The sequence below is a fragment of the Lissotriton vulgaris genome, chromosome 11 (genome assembly GCF_964263255.1).
Source record: "Lissotriton vulgaris chromosome 11, aLisVul1.2, whole genome shotgun sequence".
NCBI classification, from domain to species: domain Eukaryota; kingdom Metazoa; phylum Chordata; class Amphibia; order Caudata; family Salamandridae; genus Lissotriton; species Lissotriton vulgaris.
Genome location: NC_141699.1, coordinates 730,208,097 through 730,230,391, shown reverse-complemented (window position 1 = coordinate 730,230,391; position 22,295 = coordinate 730,208,097). Strand labels below are relative to the sequence as shown.

The 22,295-nt window shown below is 46.3% G+C and overlaps 1 protein-coding gene across 23 annotated transcripts in view; it reads left to right on the top strand.

The window, feature by feature from the left end:
• Nucleotides 1-22,295, top strand: part of DGKD (diacylglycerol kinase delta) — a 1,053,390-nt gene that overhangs the window by 413,362 nt on the left and 617,733 nt on the right. For all 23 annotated transcript variants that reach the window (XM_086943829.1, XM_086943836.1, XM_086943828.1 and 20 more), the window contains one exon: nucleotides 22,117-22,279. In XM_086943829.1, the coding sequence (XP_086799955.1) occupies nucleotides 22,117-22,279 (163 nt within the window). The remainder of the gene's footprint in view (nucleotides 1-22,116; nucleotides 22,280-22,295) is intronic.

Below are 22,295 nucleotides of genomic sequence, written 5' to 3'. Positions count from 1 at the left end.
ATGATGTTTGATGGTTCCTGACAGATCCCCCCCATACCTCTTATTGCATGGGATGTGGGTCTTGATTTTATGGCTCAAATAAAAGCTACGTACCAGACAAGGAGAGTGATGACATGAGAAAAGGGTTCCCCTATTAGTTCTGCTGGTCCAAAACCTTTCCAGTCCCGTAAAAATGGAGAATGTCGCAGATACTTTTACATTCTAAAAGTGCCCCGATCACATATTTAGGTTGCCATTTCATAGTGACAAGTGAAGGTTAAGTACATAGTCTTGTGTTTTGGCCAAGTTAATTTTGTTGCTTCCTAAATTGATTACCTGCTGTATTTTGTACGGACCTATAAAGTGTGACAAAAATGTACACGCCCCTCTCAGTCTTCAATGTTAGGATGAAAGTCACACAAATTTACTTGGGTGGTATTCTGATTTGAGGTGTCTATGGTGATCGACTTGAGCCTTATAGTTTCTTTAGCTTAAACCAAATTATTTTTAGCTGTGTTTTGTGGGATACGAAGTTTATCACAATGTTCTTGTACTGATGGCATCAAATGTTCCATGCAGATTTCCAAAGGTGTGTGAATTTTTAATAAATTAACAATAAATTGATTATAAATACTAATAAATAAAAATTACTTATTACTTTAATAACATTAAATTACTTCCCACCCTATTCGCCAATAAACACACAACCCACTCCGCATAAAATTTAACACAATATAATTATCAATTAATCAATAAAAATTAATTACCAATTAATAATTAATAAATGATCAATTTCAATAAAAAATATGAATTCATTAACACTTAATTATCAATACCAATAAATATTAATACATAATTACTTAATTATAATAAATTACTTCCCGCCCTTTTCCCCTATAAACACACAACCCACTCCTAAACTAAATTAACACAATTATTATATTTATCAATTAATTAATCAATAAAAATCAATTACCAATTAATAATTAAACAAATAATTATCAATACCAAAAAATGGAAATTATTAATTCATTTATTATTAATTTACTTCCCACCCTATTCTCCTATAAACCCACAACCTGCTCCAATAACAAATTAATACAATTAACATAATCATCAATAATAAAAATTAATTACCAATTAATAACTAATAAAACATTAATTATCAATACCAATAAATACAAATTAATAATTACGTAATTACAATTAAATTACTTCGCACCTTATTCCCCTATAAACCCACAACCTGCTCCATTAAAAAATCAATACAATTAATATGATTAGCAATTAATAAAAATTAATTACAAATCAATAATTAATAAAAAAATACATTATCAATACCAATAAATAAAAAAGAATAATTACTTAATTACAATTACATTACTTCCCACCCTATTGCCCTATAAACCCACAACTCGCTACGGTTCTAAAACGCAAAATGTACTTTAAAAACAATTACTAGCTTCTAAACAATTAATACATATATTTAATAGAAAAAAAACAAACATAACAAAACGTATAACACATACATATAAAATACATACTAAAATACATAACACTAACATAAACATCGATGTTATTAACATCAATATTTCTGCTATCGATATTACTGACTTCGATATTAATAAAAACCTATATTTCTTACCTATAGGTCTATATTCTGGTCACCGATATTCTTGATGTCCAAATTCTGTCCCTACGATATTTAAAACTCGAAATTAACGTAGGTCGAAACATAAACTCAATATTTTGTTTGTGCACTGAGACCGAAACGTCAACAGTACATCCTCTCTAACTTCCATCATTCGACTTTGATCATTTGTAACCACATTTTCGATCTTCTATGAAGTATGATCAAAAGTCTGTATTTAGGTAGATATACTGATCCCCATTGATTGTTTCTAAATACACTACAAAATCTTAATGATTAATGTGGGTCGGCGGTGCTCGTAGCAATGTTTTATGTTGGATCCTCACTGAACATTACTGTAATAGACTATGTATAATGTACTGATATTTGTTGCTGAAGTCATATTCATATAAAAATGTATCTTATGTTTACTTCAATATAAGTTGGCTATCTATACCAACTCAACTCAGAGTATGTATAAGTGACTCCTTCAGGAGCCGGTGATTTCACGAATTAGTTTATACACATTCTCTTGGCGGAATACTGGGTAGAACCTAGTGTGTTTGATGTTCTTGTACTGAGGGCAGCAAATGCTCCTTACAGAGTTCCAAAGGTGGCTAGTAGAATGATATCCTAAGAAGCAGTAAAATGGAGACATTCCTAACACTTAAGGCCCCATGAGGATGGTGAACAGACTTCCGTCTGCCCGCCACTCTAGCGGAGCTGGGACCGACCTCCAGCGTTGTGGCCGTTACGCACCTCTGATTAGGATGTGACCGCCACCTTGGCGGTCGCATCCTGTATACCTAGCATTGCGTCGCAATGCCAAAATGGCATGTTGCACTTTGCCATGCACAATGTGGCAGGCACCTCACGGTGCCTTCCACCTTGTGCGTGACAATGTATGGGGTACCGTAGGCCACGGGACGCGGAGACGAAGTAGGATCGGGAAATGGTCAGAGTACGTTCTAGGTAGCGTAATCAACGTCCGATACCACGAGGACACATCAGGGGGTAGGAGCCAGAAATCAATCCTGGTCCACGTGTTGTGGTACCCTGAATAATGTGTGAATTTTGTGAGAGTGGGGTTGTGCCTTCACCAAATGTCAATCAAAAAGAATTGATCACATAGCTCCAACAGTACACGCCATGCTCGTGGCTTCATATCTGGTGTGGCTGAAGTGCTGTCTAAATCCGGGTTAAGTAGAAGATTGAGATTCCCTCCCATAATTATCAGACTAGGTTCTAATTTGGAGAGTTGTGCATGCAGTCCATGGAAAAATTCTATGGAATCAGTGTTGGGCGCATAGACACATAGCGATGTGACCATATGTCCCATCATAGACACTGTGACAATAGTATACCTGCCCTCCCTATCATTAACAACTAGCTGGCAGTTAAAAGAGGATCCTCTTGTGTATGAGATTTGTGGTTCCTCTTGCATAGTTGCTAAAATTAGCAAAATACCTTTGTGCCCCCCAGCTTGAAGCAAAATGTGCAGTGTCTGAAACCAGTAAGTGCTTTTCTTGTACGAAGGCAATATCTATATTCTTCAGTATTGAATCTTTCATATATTCACATGCATGTATCTTCCCCGTCGTCATGGTGGTAGTCTCACTGTAACAGAATGACTATAGAAGTATCATAGAGTAAAACACTGCATCGAAAGTCCCATAGTGGACCATCATATTTGGTTGCCAAACCTCCTCATTATTTGGACCAAAACTCAGCCAATCAGCTGCCAGCCCTGCCATCACACTCCCGAGCAGAGCCATCATACTTCAGATTTCCAACCGCCTTCGTGTGAGAAGGAGTCTCCCCGTGCTCTGCTCAGTTTTGTTCCTGTGAACTTTTCACCTTTTCAACTGAAAGTCTCTTTCTACTGGATTAAGGTATTGTGCTTCATCCTTTACCTACAATGGCTGAAAGCTCTAAAAAAAGGCTTTTCAGGCCCTGCAGATCCTGTGGAAAACCTAGGCTATATTCTGAGGATCCACATAAGGACTGATTGTACTGTCTCCACTCTAAGCATGTCCCTAAAGACTGCAAGCTTTGTAGAGCCTTCTCGGCTAAAACCTTGAGGGACAGGGAGGCATGTTTATTATTGTGGCTTCAAAAGAAGAAAGCCACTTCCGATTCAGACTCTGAAGAAAAGGTTGATCCTAAGTCTTGCAAGAAAAGAAAGTCTTCTGCTCCTGAGGAGAAAATAGATCCTAAAAAACAAAAGACCAAAGAAAAAGAAGCTTCTTCATATTCTTTACCTCAAACACCTTTAAAAAGGTCTTCTGTTTCAAGGGAGGTGTCATCTGCTCCTTTTTCTAATGTAGGAGCTTCTCCGGCTTTGATTCCCATGAAAACGGCGACCACGCCTGCGGCGACGACTTCGTCAACAACGACAGCTGCGTCGATGACGAAGAAAACATCGTCTAAGAAGGGTTTATCAACGATCCCATCGACAGGAAAATCAGCGTCAACACCGTCGACGACCTCATCGACGACAACCTCGTCGACGCCATCTGCGTCGACTGCCTCATTGACGTCGACGGCTTTGTCGCTGATAATCCGAATTTCGTTGACAGTGGGAACGACACCTTTTAAGTCTTCGAAGACGAAGTCATCCATAACTTCCATCCGTCGACTGGCTCATCGACAGGGAATAAATCTGTTGATTTTACTAGTTAGACTAAGATTTCACTGCTACCACCTTTGACTCTGCTGGAGTTGCAGAGGATGCGGAATCTGGAGTTGCGTATAGTCCTTCACAGCTTCAGATAAAAAGCCAGGACACTGATGATGAAGAGTACCAAGAAGTTCAGGAACTCTTTTCTTTCCAAGACCATCCAGTGGCTGACAAAAGATATGAGTCTTTTCATCAGTCTTATGACTATGAGGAGGAGGAAGAAGTACAGCAGGAGGTGAGGGAGGAAACTGTTTCTATGTCAATTTCTCTGGTAACGGATCTTCGCCACATGATGTCGTTTCCCAGAGGCTAACGCTCCCGCTTCAAAGACTGCCACAAGTCCAATACAGGTTCAAGGGGCTCAGCCTCCACCTACGCCCTCAGTTAAAAAAATGTGTTCCCCTCCTATTATTACAATCAGAGTTGATTTAATTGAGAGTGACGGAGATCAACCAGAAGAAGAACTTCTTCACAAAAGTCCAGTTGGGATAGAATGGGATCAATACGTAATTCCTACAACGCCATGTCCATCTCCATCGCTATGTTCAGCAAATTCTCCTCAAGATATTGGAGGATTTCATGATATCATGGAAAAGGCCTCAAAAAGATTTGAACTCCCGCTTCTGGTCAACGAAGCAGAATGTTTTCTTTACGACTTCAAAGAAGAATCTAGAAAATCTGTCCGGGCAATCCCAATTATAGATTTCATTTGGTAAGAAGGATTGAAATTGATAAAAAATACAGCCTCCGTTGTAGCCTCGGAACCTAGGATAGAAAAAAGTATCGGGCACCTGAATCCTCTCCAGTATTTTTAATTGGGCATCCACGGCCGGAGTCTGTGGTGATGCAGGCAGCACAACACAATTCAAAAAATCTGCCATTTGCCAGAGGATAAAAAGGAAGAGGCAGCCACCATAATCCAGGATGGTTCCAGAGCGGCATCTGAGTCTATAGATATAGATTTAGCAATATATAGGTCTTCCCTTTCATTTCGTCAAATGGCAGCGGCTGTGGCGCTGCGAAGACTGGGATGACTTAAAGCACTTCGTTTAGACCAGAAGTCCAAGCAAAAATAATTGACTTTCCGTTCGACGGAAAGCACGTCGATGAGCCCCTTCAAGGCATCAAGGCTGACACTGACACAGCACGTGCATTGGGCTCTCTGCAACAGGGCAGGTTTCAGTCCTTTCGAAGGAGATGGTCGAGAGGACAGTATACTCAAAGACCATCATATCAATCAGGCAGATATCAGCAGGGGTATCACCAGTTTTCAAGTGGACAGCAGTTACGATCCTCAAGTACCTCGTATCAGCAACAGTCAAAAGGAAAGAGGCAAGTCTCAACAGCCTAATAGAAGAAAGTGACTTCAACACAGCGCCCGCCACTTGTTCAAGCTTCAACAACCATTATCTGGCTCTATTTTATCAAGAATGGAAGTCAGTTACAACAGACAAATGGGTATTAGACATAATTCATCAGGGCCATACCCTGGAATTTTTGCAGAAGTCTCCAAATCAACCTCCTATTTTCAGACAGCAACAGCACCTGTCCACTCTCAAAGCGGAAATGTTATCTCTCTTGCAAAAGAAGGCAATAGAGGAAGTGCCACGTCTTCAACGAGGGAAAGGCTTAAATTTGTATTTCTTTCTAATAAAGAAAAAACTTACGGGGGAATGGAGACATGTAATAGACCTGGGAAGTTTGAACAAATTCATCAAAAAGATATCTTTTCGCATGTTATCCCTTCAGGAAAGTCTACTACTTCTTTGCAAAGGGGACTACTTGGCATCCCTGGACCTCTTAGATGCTTATTTTCACATCCCGATCCATATAAAACACAGAAAATTTCTATGCTTCATTGTGGCTGGACACCACTACCAATTCAAAGTCTTGCCATTCGGTCTGAAATCGACCCCAAGGGTTTTTACGAAGTGTATGGCGCCAGTGGCAGCTCACTTAAGGCTTTAAGGTCTCCAAGTCTTCCCGTATCTTCTAGATGACTGGCTCATAAAAGGTGCTTCGCTTCAGGAAACAAGGCTCTCTGCAGTGTTGCATGGATCTCTTCAGTCGTCTGGGTCTGAAAGTCAATCTGGAAAAGTCATGTCTTATCCCATCTCAATCTTTTCAGTTTCTGGGAGCCATGCTCCGCACGAGAGAAGCGAAAGCTTATCATTCAGGGGAACGCGTTCAGAAGATAATAAATCTGGGTTCTCATCTTCAAACAAGAAAGTTCACTTCGGTGAGAATCTACAAGTCATTATTGGGGATGATGTCTTCTTGAATCCCCTTGCTTCAAAAATTCAGGCTGCACATGAAGCCTCTTTAAGAGCTTCTGGACAAACAGTGGATTCAATCTCAAGAATCCTTTGAAGACCGGGTGTCTTTCTCGCCTCAGGTGAAATAGGCCCTGTCATGGTGTACAATCAGAAAACACTTAACAAAAGGCCTGCTATTCGAACCTCAGTGTTACAGTTATGTCATGATGACAGACTCATCTCTGCAAGGTTGGGGGGGCACATCTCCAAGTATTAGAAACACAAGTCATTGGTAAGAAAGAGAAACTCATCTTCACATCAACCTACTAGAGTTAAAGGCAGTGTTCTTGGGATTACAGGCGTTTCTACCCAGGATCAGAGGTTCCACGGTTCTGGTCAGGAATGACAGTACGACTACCATGTTTTACCTACTGAAACAAGGGGGTACAAGGTCGGACCTTCTCTCAAAACAATCGAAAGAGATTTGGAGGTGGTTGCTACACCACAACATCCCGCTGCAAGTTCAGCACATTCCGGGGGTGAACAACTTAAGAGCAGATGCCCTCAGCAGAACTCCAAATGTTTCTCACAAGTGGGAATTACATCAAGGTCAACTTCTCCAAGTCTTTCGCCTATGGGGAACCCAATCACTGGATCTTTTCGCGACAATTCATAACTCAAAATGTTATATGTTATTGTAGAGTTTTGTTAAGCTCTCAGCTACTCGGACCGAGTGTCCTGGTGCTGTCAGACCTAACAACAACACAACCATCGCGGCCGAGGGGAGATTAATTGCAGAACAACCACGTCTTCAACTCCTTCCTAAAAGACAAAAGAGTCCCGCTTTTCCTCAGTGACAGTGGCAGTGCATTCCAGGCTCGGGGAGCAAGATAACCAAAAGAGCGCCCCCCGATGCGAGCACGCCTAATTGCCGGGATAGTGGCCAGTGAAAGGGACGCAGAGCGAAGTGCTCTGGATGGAGTGTGAAATCCCAACCGCTTCCTAAGGTAACCTGCACCAGAGCCATGGAGGGCCTTAAATGCCAAGGTCAGTGTCTTAAACTCGATGCGTTTCCGTATCGGAAGCCAGTAGAGGGATTTTAGCAGGCCCGCAGCATGAGACCTCCGGCCAAGGCCAAAAATGGCACGAGCGGCCGAGTTCTGCACCACCTGTAGGCGTTAAAGAAGATAATCAAGGAGGCCGAGGTAGAGTACGTTGGCGTAATCAAGCCTTGAACCTATCTGAGCCTGCACTGTACTTTTCCTGTGGGCAATAGATAAAAAAGGAAGGAATTTTCTGAGCATTCTCAGTATCCTAAAACATTGACTCACCTGGCCAAGGATCTGTGGTTTAAGGTGCCAAGTCCAGAGCGATTCTACCTTCTATTAATAGTGGCCTTGAAATTAATACTTCAGTCCCCATCACTCCCATGGAAACAGAGCTGTCCTCCTACGTATCCCCACATGATGTAACACCTCCAGCCATTCTAAATAAATGGCCGTTGCTTGACTTAGACCTGGTTTGAAAACTTTTGAACTCCATCAAATCAGGCTCACCAAAGGATCCACTACCTTGTCCTATCCTGAAAAAATTAAATGACAAAACCCTAGAGACAATTACCAACCTTCTTAATAAATCACTACAGGAAGAAATCGTACCAAAGGAGTGGAAACATGCAATGATTCACCCTTTACTGAAAAAAGCTGGAACTGATCCCAACTTGCCATCCAACTTTAGGCCTATCTCTTTGTTGCCTACCTTTGCAAAGATATTGGAAAAACATGTTCACAGAGTCCTCACTGATTTCATTACCACCCATGATCTACTACCTCTTCATCAATCAGAATTCCGCACAGGATTCTCTACGGAAACGACTCTGTTGGGCGTAACTGAGAATATCCGTCTACTGTTGGACCGCGGAGAAACGGTTGCCTTGCTGCTACTGGATCTCAGTGCAGCATTTGATACTGTGTCACATGCTGTACTTGAGCAAACCCTCCACGCCACCGGTATCAGAGGCGCCGCGTGCAACTGGATTAAATCTCTGCTAGAACAACGCACCTTCCAAGTTTTTTCCCAATCAGCATGCTCTGGCACTATGACCCTTAAACATGGAGTGCCGCAGGGCTCTATATTGAGCCCATTGCTTTTCAATATTTACATGAGTCCACTGGCCAAAATGATAGAAGATTCTGGTCTACTCATGTTCTCGTATGCTGATGATTCCCAGCTTATTTTCTCTTTATCATCTTCGGATCCCAACAACATCTCGTCATTAAAAATCGGCCTCACTAACATCGCAGAGTGGATGAGAAAAAATTTCCTCAAACTTAATGGCGAGAAAACAGAGTTACTTGTTCTGGGCAAAAACAAAGAACTCTGGGGGCCCCAGCATTGGCCTGATGTGATGGGTACACCCCCGGTCCCAGTCAAATCAGCCCGCAATCTCGGAGTCATCATTGATGAATCACTTAGTCTTAACCAGCAAGCTACTAAGACATCAGCTACTTGCTTTGCGATTCTAAAGTGGTTGAAGAAAATCTGTTGGATGTTGCCCAAAAATACCCAAAAATCGGTCATCAATGCTTTGATAACCTCCAGGCTCGATTACGCCAACGTGCTTTATCTAGGGGCCAACAAGGCCATAACCCGACGACTACAGACGGTGCAAAATGCTGCCGCAAGATTGTTGTGGAAAATTCCCATCTCCACACCTACCACCAAGTATATCCGCGAATTGCACTGGCTGAAAATCGAGAATCGGGTAAAATTTAAATCCTTATGTCTTATGCACAAGATTTCAATCAATAAGGCACCCAAATATCTACAAAACCTTATTCATCCCTACCGTCCATCCCGCACCCTTCGTTCAGCTACAGCCAATCAATTTGTGATCCCCAAAATCAGGCTGGCGAGAATGGGCGGCAAATCTTTTTCATACCTCGGACCCTCCCTCTGGAACACTCTTCCATTGACCCTTAGGCAGGAAACTAATCACCTGAAATTCAGGAAGGCCTTAAAAACCTGGCTGTTTAACATCTAAAAAACCTGATTTTCTCAATGCACTGAATCATCAGCGCCGGGAAACCCTTTGTTGGGTAGCTGTTGCGCTTTAGAAGTGAAATAAATAAATAAAATAAATAAATAAGGGACAAACCAGTGTCCCACTTGACCTCCAAGTTCTTTGCCATCCCCGTCTCCACGGAAGGGGGGTGGATATCAGCCGGCCACCAGGACTTTCAACAAGGGTCAGGAAGACACCCAAAAAAAAGGACCTCTGATTTATCTGGGTTGCATTTCAGCTGGTTCGCATGAAACCAGTCAAACACAGCACCCAGGCAGTTCTTAATAAGTTCTCCATCAAAGTCCCTGTTCTTGCCACAGGTGAAAAGAAGCTGGGTGTCATCAGCGTAAGAGACAATCTGGGCACCACACGCCTCAGCCAGCACCGCCAGAGGGGACATATAAATGCAAATACAAATGCAAGCACTTCGCAAGCAGATTCCATCAGAAAGGATCGTGGGGCAATGCACTTCAAATGTGCTGGACAGTGATATTCGCATATGCGTTCCCTCCATTCCCTCTAATATCGAAAGTGATTCAGAAAATGAAATCGGAGCCCTGCCACTTAATTCTCATAGCTCCAGCATGGCCGAGACAAGCTTGGCTCTCCGATCTCCTCAAGCTGTCAGTGGCACCCAGGATTCAGTTCCCATTCTCTCAGAACCTAATTTCCATAAACAAAGGTCAAATTCTCCATCCAAATTTGAAATTGCTCAATTTATCGGCACAAGCATGAGTTTCAATCTTTGAATATTTCTCAGGAATGCCTAGATATTCTCTCCAAATCAGGGGCAATCTCTACAAACAAGACCTATACGGCTAAATGGAGGAGGATTTGTCAATGGTGCGCTTCTCAAAATCTTCATCCCTTAAATATCTCTTCAGATCAAATCCTGCCATATCTTTTGCATTTGGCTAAAGCAAATCTTTCACATGCTTCTATAAAAGAACATTTGGCAGCTATTTCAAGATATAGAAGAGATCCTAACCGTCCAACTCTCTGGTCTCAAAGAGTGATAAAAGAATTTCTCATGAGAATTTTCAGGACGTTTCCCCCAGTTCACCGTCCAACAGTCTCTTGGCAGCTTAATACGGTTCTGGCACAGCTCATGAAGTCTCCTTTTGAACCGATACATTAAACGGATTTACAATTTCTTTCATGGAAGATGGCCTTACTTTTGGCTCTCACTTCAGCAAGGAGAGTAAGCGAAATTCAGGCTTTCTCGATTTCAGAACCTTTTCTCCAATTTTGACCAGACAAGGTTATCTTGAGGAGAAATCTGAAGTTCATTCCTAAGGTTCCCTCCATATTTCATCTCAACGAACCTGTGGTGTTACCCACATTTTTTAAGGATCCTTCGTCGTCTACAGAAAGATCTCTACATTCTCTGGACGTCAAAAGGTGTCTAAAGTTCTACATTGACAGAACAAAGTCATTCAGAAAAACAAACCAACTTTTTGTAGCATTTTCTGGTCCAAGAAAAGGATTGGCACTATCTAGATCTAGCATTTCTAGATGGATTTCTTCGGCTATCTCTCTGTGCAATGACAAAGCCGGTAAACCTCTCCAATCCAGAGTACATGCACATTCCACCAGAAAGATGGCAACTTCTACGGCCCTATGTTCAGGAGTGTCACTGCCAGACATTTGCAGAGCAGCAATGTGGAAGAATGTGCCCACTTTTACTAGACACTATTGTCTAGATACAGCATGGCGAAATGACGCAGCAGTGGAACAAGCAGTTCTACGCCATTTATTTCATTAAGGTATTGTTCAAGAATATATATATATATATCACAAGAAATCTTCAGACCTCCACTTTGCGCGGCGAAAGAAGAGACGGACCCCCCGATATCCAGGCAAGTTATTTATTCACAAGCCTTCAAAATGCAACGTTTCGAGTACTGGCGTACTCTTGTTCACACATATATATATATTATTTTTTTGCAACAAGAAGACGCCGCACTCAGGAACTCGATTTACTTTTTGGTTTATTCAACAGAGCCCAGTCTGCACACAGACGCGTTTCAGCCTTGCAGCCTTGGTCACAGTGTATATATATATATATATATATATGTATTTCAAGGTCATGCTCTTGCATTATTTACATTCTGTCTGGTCAATAGGCATGCTTTGTGTAAAATTTGGAAATATTATATTCTTATGATTGTTATTATATGAAACATAGGAGCAGAGCCCACAAAGGCTGTGAGGTTCTACCCTGCACAACGCTCCTTGTAATAAGTACCGCTCGCTATTCTGATACAAGCATGTGAATTTATGAAAGATTTAATACTGGAGTAAAAAATAGTTACTTACCTGTACACTATGGTTCTCCAGTGTTATCTTTCATAGATGCACATGCAGTCCTTTCACCTCCCCATTACTCAGGTAGACCTCTTATCTCTAGATATATCCTTGGCTCTCACTCGGGGCTGGAAATCTGAGGTATGATGGCTCTGCTGGGGAGTGTGATGTCAGAAATGGCAGCTGATTGGCTGAGTTTTGGTCCAAATAATGAGGAGGTTTGGCAACCAAATATTATGGTCCCCTATGGGACTTTCTATACAGTGTTTTACTCTATGATACTGCTAAAGTCATTCTGTTACCGTGAGACTCCCACCATGACGACGGGGAAGATACAAGCATGTGAATCTATGAAAGATAATACTGGAGAACCATAGTGTACAGGTAAGTAACTAGTTTTTTATGTCTAATCAAATAGCGCACCACCTGCCATCTTTTACGGTTATTATTTAAGCCACGAACATTCCAAGACAGCATGGACAAATAGGAGGGACCCTTAATCAAACCTGGCTGTGCCATTTGTAGACTGTAAGGATTCTAATGAGATTTGATTCAATAATAAAGCAATGGACCTAAGTAAAAAGCAACAATAACGACAATCAATAATTAAGACAATGTAATATACCCACGCCTCCCTCCCGCCACCCAGCCCTACTGCAATAAAAGTAAGGCATACCCCCATCAGCAACCTAAAGACAAATGTTCCCAATTGTTGTACAATGAAACAATGCTATGTTATAGGGGTACATCAGAACCAACAACAATATTCCCAAGGTTGCCATCAAGGGGGGTGGCAACGCCACATCAGTCAACCAGCTGTGAAGTTTATCTTAAACAGCGACATAATATAATCCCAACTCAATTTAATACCAAACAAGGATATCGGTAAGTCAATGTCACCCAAAACCGGACCCTGAAAAATTCCTGGACCTCAAAAAAAGGTGACTGGCCCTCTACCTCCACCCTCAGTCATGCAGGATGCCATATTTGAGGCCAAGGTTACGAAGTTGGCTTTCACTCCGGTAAACTTGCGCCTGGCTTCCTGCACCATAACAGTGAAGTTGGGATATAGTGCAATTGTAGAGCCCTGCCAAATGGTTTCTCCGCGCTTCTCTTGCTAGTCGAAGGGCAGTATCCCGATCCCGGAAGTTCATGATGTAGGCAATAAGAGATCGGGCGGGGAAGGCGGTCCTAAAGTACGGTGGCGGTCCTAAAGTACGATGGGCCGGCTCCACCACAAATCCAGGTGTGAAAGAGTCTCTCCCGAACAGGTCCCACAACTGCATTTCGACAAAGGTGTCCTGGCGACCCATGGCGGTGGATTCCGGAACCCCAAGGATATGGACATTGTTGCGCCGACTGGGCGCTTCAAGATCCTCGTTCTTTATGCCGATGTCTTTCAAAATGCGTTCCATTCTATCTAATCCCTTGGTCGATTGCGCCATCCCATCTTCTATATCAGAGATCCGGGCCTCCGCCACATCTAGAAGCCTGTCATGTGCCTGGATCTTGGTGCCTATTGATTCAAGAGTCTTAGCGATAGAGTCAAAATGGCTGTCCATCGCCTGAAAGCCAGGTCTCATCTCCTGGAGCCACTCTGCTGGAGAGGCCGCGCCGCGATCCGGGCTCGGACCTCGCTCTGCCATTTCTGTCTCGTTCTCCGTGTTTTGTTCCACCAGCTTTCCAAACAGGAGTGTTCTTTGTTTCCGGTCCTTGCGGCCCAAGCCGCTGGAGGACGTGCAGAGGTCGGACCTGAGATGCCCAAGGAACACTGCGGGGAGCACCAACCAAGGCCAGGTTATGAACGTGTCACTCAGCCGTCGTAGCTACACCCGGTCCACTAGTCACTGCAGCCGTCAAAGCAGCACCCGCAGTACTCCAAGCCAACCCACCGTAGCGCCAATCACTCTGTGTATAATAGCCCTATGTCAATGCGCCTGATGCAGAGAGGGGACTGGCTATGTCGCATGTCAGACCAGGCAATGGCAAGGGAGGTCATCAAGGGGCCAGTATCTAATATCACAATGGCGCTGTGGACCAGAGTTCCTGTGTTCAATCGGGCCAGAGGTTGTCTGCTGCTGAACTATTGCATTGCCATCAAAGAAACTGCGGCTAAATCAATGCTGGGGAAGGAGACCCGACAGCAGCTAATTAAGCTGTGCGCCGTTTACATAATGCGACAATCGATCCGACGTGCCGCTATGTGCAGGGGGCAGCTTGGGAGATGTACCAGGCACCCGGGGCATTAGGCGGTCTCAGGTTCTACCCAAACCATGACACCTAAGCCACCGTAACAGGCCCCGCATCTGCCCCCCACCACTAGGATGGGCCACAGGGGTTTAGGTGAAAGCGTGGCCCAGGAACGGCCCGGCAGCCAGGCAAGTCTCGACCCTACGTCAGCACCCCACTGAGAATCGGAGCGCCGGAGGGGAGAAAGGGGGGAGCAGTGACACACCCTACTGGCACCCACAACACTCGCCGGCAATACAGGGCTCGATCCTTGGAAGTAGCTTTATCCGAGGTCCTCAGCGTCTGTGCTCCGGCCCGGCAATTTCAAAGGCCGGCATTTTCCTCACGACCTCGTCGCAGTCGCCAGCTTCCACATCTCGGTCGCACAGGCTCCATGTCGTCCTGGGGACATCAGCAATTATGTAGCACCGTTCCTGGTAGACATCGACCCTGGAATCACCCGCTCAGACACACAGGATGGGGGATTAATCACACGAGTCGTTGGTCTGCTGGCGGAGCTTCAACGGCAAGCTGCCATTTATGTCTGGGCTTATCCATCTTCACAGTGAGTCGGATGAAACTTTGTACTCATGTGAAATAAGCTATCACTGGCGAGTCACAATCTGCCTGTTGGTCCTCCCTCAAATCCGGACCACATCAGTTGCTGTTGGGTCAGATCACTATCTTCATCGCCCTTTTAACATCCTCCAGGCTCTTTCAATGTTCCTTCCATTACCAGAGATGCGCTCACTGGTGATGTGTGCTTGGCAGAAATTTAGCCCTGTCGACTTGGGTCTTGACTAGATTTTTGTACCAATAAGTACAGACAGTCTATAGCGTCTCCCGTAGTAAAGAAGAATAGGACCTTTCCTTCGTATTGAACTCTCAATTTTGCTGGGAACACCAGGCTATATTTCATTTTACGGTCTCTTGACCGATAGAAAGGTTTTCTGCTGTTTGTGCACTGCTTGTATATAGTTGGGGAATATAGAAATAGGATGTCCTTCAAGCAGCAACCAACATCATGTGCCAGTGATTTGCTGGATGATGTTGTGAAACTTGATTAAATGAGCAATTATCACTCTTTGGTGCTGCACCAAAGAGGGCACCTACACTCCAGTGGCGGGGCCAGGCCCCGGTGTGCTCTTTCTATTGTGAAAAACTTGTCCTTCTGCCTTTTCTTAGGTTATTTCCTCTGGATCACCCCATCCTATCTTCCAAGCGGGCCACCAATTTCTGCAGATTGATGACTGTGTCACAGGGAGTGCAGACCTCCTGCTGCAGGAAGTCCACATGTGCTCCATGGTCGTCACGCGGTCCAAGACATTTTGTAGGTGAGTCAGCAGCAGTTTGAAATCAGTGGCAACAGTGTAAATCTTGTAAGCCATCTCCTCGCTTGAATTTTGGATTGCTGAAGGTAGGTCTGCCAGGGACAGAGCTGTGCCCGCTGCACCATCCGGTTTCTCTGTTCGGCCAGTCAGTGCTCTTTCCTGAGTTTTGCCTTCTGAGGGACCAGGTTGTGTGTAATTGATTATTTTATCTATGTGAGCAGTTTCTATGTTCTTCACCACTATGAGATCAGGCTGCCCACCAGACTTGGAGATCGAAGAGTGGTCCTCTTAAGGGGGACTGTGACAGCCCCCTGCGTCTCCACTCCTCAGCCAAACATAGGCCACTACACACAACAGCAGTCCCAGGCAGTCTGCAGTGTCTTCCTGGAGTCCTGAAAAAGTAGATAGTTGCTTGTCTAGAATGAGTCTTTGCCGTGCAGCCCCGAGACAACATTATAGGCCCCAGGGAACGGCAAGTCTATCTTGGTGGCCAGTTTTTATGCCCAGCCTCTGACCTCCAGGCTGCGGCGATCGCATGCCGGTCAATGGAGGTCGCACACCAGAATACATCTCCCTGTAGTGGGGGTTTTCCCGTGCCATCAGCGCCTCTTTGTTTAGTGGTAAGGGCCACACCTGATTCCCCTCTGCCTGGGCCCCCCATATATGAACCACTCAGTTAGTATATGAGGGGCAGCAGAGGGTGCACTGTAAGGCGGTAGTTTAATGATCTGCAATAAGCAGGTCTTGCACCCACCCTTTACTTCCAGGAGCTAACCTCTGGCTGCAGGAACAGGAGAGCTGGGGCCCATTTAGGAAGCATTGACTTGTTTGTGCAGTCTGGGGAAGGGCAACGGATCCGGGCGCAGTGCCTCACCCACTTGGCCAACGGCAAGGGTCACAGTAGGCTGCGGATGCTGCTCCGGCAGCGCCATGAGGCATCCCACATAGGACTCAGTCCAGTGCTTCCCTACTAAGCACTCTGATTCTTCCGCCATTTTCCTGGAGCCCGCCATACAGCGTGGCCCAGACAAACTTCTAACAGTCATCCTCTCGGAGGGGGGTACCCCCCCACCAGTCCATTCATGGCCACCAGCAACAGGCTCTCTTGCCGCATGCGCCATCACAGTGCAAGTCGCCGGATCAGGAGACCGTCAGCCCCTGTCACGAGCTCCACAGTCTGGCGGCAGGGGCCTCCACTATCTCTCCCAGGCCCAGAAGTTGTCACCATCACTTGGGCCCCTGGTGTCTACAGCACCAGGCTTTCCAATGTTGGGTGGAGCCCTCCCGCGCTGCTCGAGGCCAGATCGCCCCCGGGAGTCAAGATGGTGACAGGTCAAGCGATCCAGGCCGCGCTCAGTGACGCCTCAAAGGGTATCTCAGGAGCCTGCAGCCTGTCTGGTATCAGCACAGGAGCTGGTAGAAAGCAGCGGATGTTAAAACTGGAAGGATCACCCAGCAGTATGGCAGGATTACACTGGCTCCAGCAGGAGCACCAAACGGAGCATCTAAGCGGTCGTCTTGCTGGCCAAGCCCCGAGCCTTTAAAAGGGTTACCCCTCTATAGTATTTTACTTTCTTTGAATTCCAATAATTAAATATGGCACTAGCAGTTAACAATCCTGTAAACATACTGTTAGAGCTCATTTACTGCAACATGGGCTCCTTGTGGAGGGTGCAGATGTTATCTTTGTGGTTGAGGCCCACAAAGCATATAAAACCAAAGTATTTTATTCCTCAGTTATCTTTCCTGAAATCAATGCGAAAACACAAACATGTCATACTTACACTGAAGCAGCACTTCTACATGCATAAAGACCTTATGAACATTTAGAAATACCTGTTGGCTTTACCAATGCTTGTTAGTGTTGGCACATTCCACTATCCTCAGCTTCTTGCATGCAAGGCACAGTCAAGCAAAATCTGATCTAAAGATGGCATCATAGTAAATCGCTTTTTCAAGTTACTCGGGACATGCCTTTGATTAATGTAACATTCAAGATGGGAGAGACTGTATCCACATGGATGTGCTGCACCAAAGAGGGCACCTACACTCCCTCCCTCCAGAACCTATGGTGCCTATGCTATTAAAAAAAGAGAAGAACAGTGTTTTCTCCATAACTGGAGTAAAGTGAACTGAACCACATAAAAACCTGGGGGCACCGTTGCAATTGGCTCGGAAAACTTGGGGGTCCTTCTATTCTTATTGGTCGTGACAAAAGCCTCCGACCCATTGAGTGCACAAGTAGGCAGAAACATGTAGACATGTTTTTACTGAGTGGTGTGGGGGACACATTACACATCCCTATACACATCCATCTTTGTTTTCAGCCTTATCCCTATCTAGGTTCCTATTAAAATTACCTTTATCAGACAGGATGTAATTTTAGATCTTTATTCTAATGCGGATCCCATAAAATCTCTTTGGTCAGAGAGATTACCTCCTGGCGGAGGACAAAACCCTGTGATGACGCCATCAGTTACTAGTACGTCAGTGGCATAAAATATACTGCTGACCGAAAATAGCTGTCCCACCGATTTTTCTCAAAGGTATTCTTCCAGAACATGAGATCCAACTCCTCTTTGATGGTTTTTAGGTCGAGGACCGAAAGGCTGCGCTTGCGCAGTCTCCGGTCGGAGATTTAATGTTTTTTAGTATGGGGCTTGAACCCGCCTCTCTCCTCCATCGGCTGGCTTCCTAAACGGAAGCCAGTCATTGGATGAGATGGGCGTCACTCCAATCAAGCCCCGTCTCTTTCGTATTCGGGGGTGTGTTTTTGGCGTTCTTTCCACCTGTGACGTCATCCGTCACTCAGAAGCCAAAAACACGCCACTGAATCCGAAAATGTTCGGAGCTTTGCGGCTGCCATTTTGGTTCCCCTGTTGAGAAGTCTGAATCTCTGCTTTCCTTCCCTCACCAGTCAGTCCGGGCTCTGGTGCAGTTCGGGGTCATATTTCCGCGCCCTTGGCTCACGTCGGTCCCCCGCGATCACCCTTCTGCCCTTACCTCTGCGGCTCGAGCATGCCCTCCCTCCCGAGAGCATGCACGGCGAGAAGCACTAGCACTGCAGCGCCGCCATTTCAGCGTGTGATGGACTGCAGCAGTGATTACCAGCAGATGAGCCGACGCCCGGCAGCAGGCCCTGGCAGCACGGCTATCAGCAGCAACACCCGCACGCTGGCCACGGGGAGGGCGGACAGCGCTGCCACCGAGCAAAGCTGGCCGAGGTCCGGTCCCAGAGTGTCCGCATGGGGCTCGGCCCTTCACAGGTATGCAGGAACACCTCAGCACAAAAGCGGGCACGGCAGGGAAGACCATAGTTTCTACTCCCAGACACCTTTCACCTTCTATTCTCATGAGTTCACCCTCTCCCTGTCCTCAGTCCTTCCTCACCAGCCCCTGCTGTCCTTTACACCTGTCGGTTCCTCTTCGCCCGTCCCCTCTCCCTCATTGGTAGCTGCTCCCCATTTCACCCGAATTCTCACTCCCATATCTCTTCCTGCTGTCCTTTTTATCAGTCCAAAATCTATCTCTTGCTCATTCGTCTCTGCTTTCCGTTTATCCGTCTTTCCTCTCCCTCTCTCTCTTTTTAGTCCATGGTCTCTTTCACTCATCTGCCCTACTAGTTCGTCGTCTTCTTGCACCAGTCGGCCACTCTCCGCTCACACATCCCCGCTCTGCCTCCCGCCTGTCGCCTCTCCCTCACTAGCCCCTGCTCTCTTAACTAGTCTGTCCCCAACCCCTCGCTGGTTAGTGCTAGTCAAGTCTGCTTTCCAGTGAGTGCTCCCTGCTCGCTCCTCCTTTCATCCGCATATCTACTCACCCCGTGCTCGTCTTCTTCACCGTGCCCTCTCCTGCGCACTAGCTCCCGTGAACCATTCCCCCGTCTGCTACTCTCCCCACGCTAGCATTTTGTATCCATTCACCATTCAACGCCCCCGGCCCCCTGCTTTCCCTCGCATCCGTCTGTCCTGCCTCTACCTCGTTGCTATCCGCTCTCCATTTCATCCCTCTGTCCCCGCTCCCACACTGCCTCCTGTGCTTCTTTCAGCAGGCAACTCACTGGTTCTCATCTCACCTTTTCACCCGCCTCTCCCCACGAGTCCGGGCTCCGCTTTTCATCATTGGGCCTCTCTATCAACTCTAGTTGTAGTTCTCCATTCGCCAGTCTGCACTCACCGTCCTACCCCCAAATTCGACCCTCCTCTCCGTTTCGTCCGTCTGTCCTCTCTCCCTCGTTAATATCTGTCCGCCTGTCCCTCGCTCTCACTTGTGCCTGCACACTGCTCTCTTTCACACCAGTCTATTTTCTCCGTCCCTCGTTTGTCCCTCCTCTCTTTCTCCTCCGCTGGTCCCCTCTCCCTAGTCCCCGCTCTCTCTTTTTACGCCCATCTGTCTCCTGCTCCTCTCACTGTGTCGTGTTTTGCTTTCGGCAGCCTGTCCTCCCTCCGCGCAACCGTCCCTTTTCTCTCATATTCATTCGCCTCCATCTCCCTCACTATGATCTGCTTATCTTTTCAGCCGCTTGCTCCCTCTCCCTTACTATCCCTTCCCTCATTCCACTATATCAGCGCCTCCTCTCACTAGTCTCTGCTCGCCTTTCTATACTCCTGTCTCGCTAGCCCGGCTCCCCCTTTTTCCCGTCACCAGCACGTCTCCCTTCTTTCTGCCTTGCCCTCTCTTTGAACGGCCCGTCCCTTTCACCCAACAAGTTGCTGCTTTCCTTGCCTCTCCCCGTCGGCCCGTCTCCCTCGCAGTATAGATGTATTTCTGTCCCGGGCTCACCCATTAGCCGCCCCCTACCCATCCAGCAAGGGTGCAAAGATGTGAAATGGCCCGCCTCCCCCAGCTGGAGTTAAGTGGGCCCCGGTGCCACAGCTGCCAGGTAATGTTCTCATGAATGTAATATAATGTTCTCTGCCCCCCTCGCCCCTATTCACCTTGCACCTAACCCGCTTTGCCGCACTTTCCTGATGGGTGGCTCTCTTCGCAGCAGGTGTCTTGGACGGGTGCCTGGTCATTCCCCGTGGCCCTCCGCCCTCTCTGTCGTGGTCTTTTTCCCCTCCCTGAGTGACCCTCCCGCATCCTGGCCCCCGGCTCGGCCCCTGCCCCCTCCCTTCTACTCACCATGACCCCATGCACAGGTCTCAGACCCTCCCTCGCACATCTGGGCTCCCGCCCAGCCTCTGGTTCCCAGAACGCCAGCATCAGCGCTATGCTCTGCCCCCCTCGCCTCTATTCACCTTGCACCTAACCCGCTTTGCCGCACTTTCCTGATGGGTGGCTCTCTTCGCAGCAGGTGTCTTGGACGGGTGCCTGGTCATTCCCCGTGGCCCTCCGCCCTCTCTGTCGTGGTCTTTTTCCCCTCCCTGAGTGACCCTCCCGCATCCTGGCCCCCGGCTCGGCCCCTGCCCCCTCCCTTCTACTCACCATGACCCCATGCACAGGTCTCAGACCCTCCCTCGCACATCTGGGCTCCCGCCCAGCCTCTGGTTCCCAGAGCGCCAGCATCAGTGCTATGCCAGCCCCTCCCGGGCTCCCAGACTCGCCCCTCCCATGTCTCTCCCACCACACTCGCTGCCTTTACCAATGTTTCAGCAGTTACCTTTGTTTGGGAAATTTTTGGGATTTTGATTCTTTCCGTTTGGGCCTCCCACGTTCTATTTTATCTGTGGTATAAGTTTATGTTCATTTGTCCTGACCTTTGACCTATGTTTTTATCCTTTAGGCTCCGACCTTTGAATTTGACTTTGAACTTGTGCTTCTAACCAACCAATGCCATTTGCTTTCTCTTATCTGGTTCTGATTTGTGACAGGCGCCTGCGTTGTCCTAGTCGCGACAGCTCTGTGTGTGTGTGTGGAGCTCTGTGTGTGTGGGGGGCTCTGTGTGTGTGGGGGGCTCTGTGTGTGGGGGGGGGCTCTGTGTGTGTGTGGGGGGCTCTGTGTGTGTGTGGGGCTCTGTGTGTGTGTGTGAGGCTCTGTGTGTGTGTGTGGGGGTCTCTGTGTTTGGGGCTCTGTTTGTGGGGCTCTGTTTGTGGGGCTCTGTTTGTGGGGCTCTGTTTGTGGGGCTCTGTGTGTTGGGCTCTGCGTGTGTGTGTGTGGTGCTCTGTTTTCGTGTGTGGCTCTGTGTCCGCGAATACTCTCTACTACTCTCTAATGCTCACCTATTGCCATTGTAAATGACAATACCATTTATTTATGTTTAAAAAAAAAAGTCATGAGCAATGCAAATAGCTCTACCTTTAATAATGCCGAGACCATTGCATTGTAAATGCTTGTTGATTAATGAGGACAATTTTCTGTGTGAGAGAGAACTAGTTTTCATGCCTTGCCTAACTACTTGATAGTGAAATTATACACATCTTGAGCGTTTATTATAGAAATACACTTCAAATCTACTGTTAAAGGCATGTAAAATGATTTCTTCTTGTTAATTTTAGTAGATTTAAGCTCACCACGTTCCTCCAGTCCATAGTTCTGGTAAGCAACCTGCCACCTTTTCATTAGTTCTCTGCACTTTCCATTGTGAAACTCGTGGCTTCTCTTGAGCTACTTCCACAGCAAACATCTGAATGATGTCCTTTTCACTCAGCACTTATCCTCAGACCTTCTGTTCAGTACTCTTTTATCTCTTTTCCTTGCAGGTTTCTGGAAGGCATCCTGTACTCCGTCTTGTACTAGTCCTCTCCTGGTATTTGTAAACTCTAAAAGTGGTGACAACCAGGGGGTAAAGTTTCTTCGAAGATTTAAGCAGCTACTAAACCCTGCTCAGGTGTTCGATTTGATGAATGGCGGCCCTCACCTTGGGTAAGTTGACAGAATG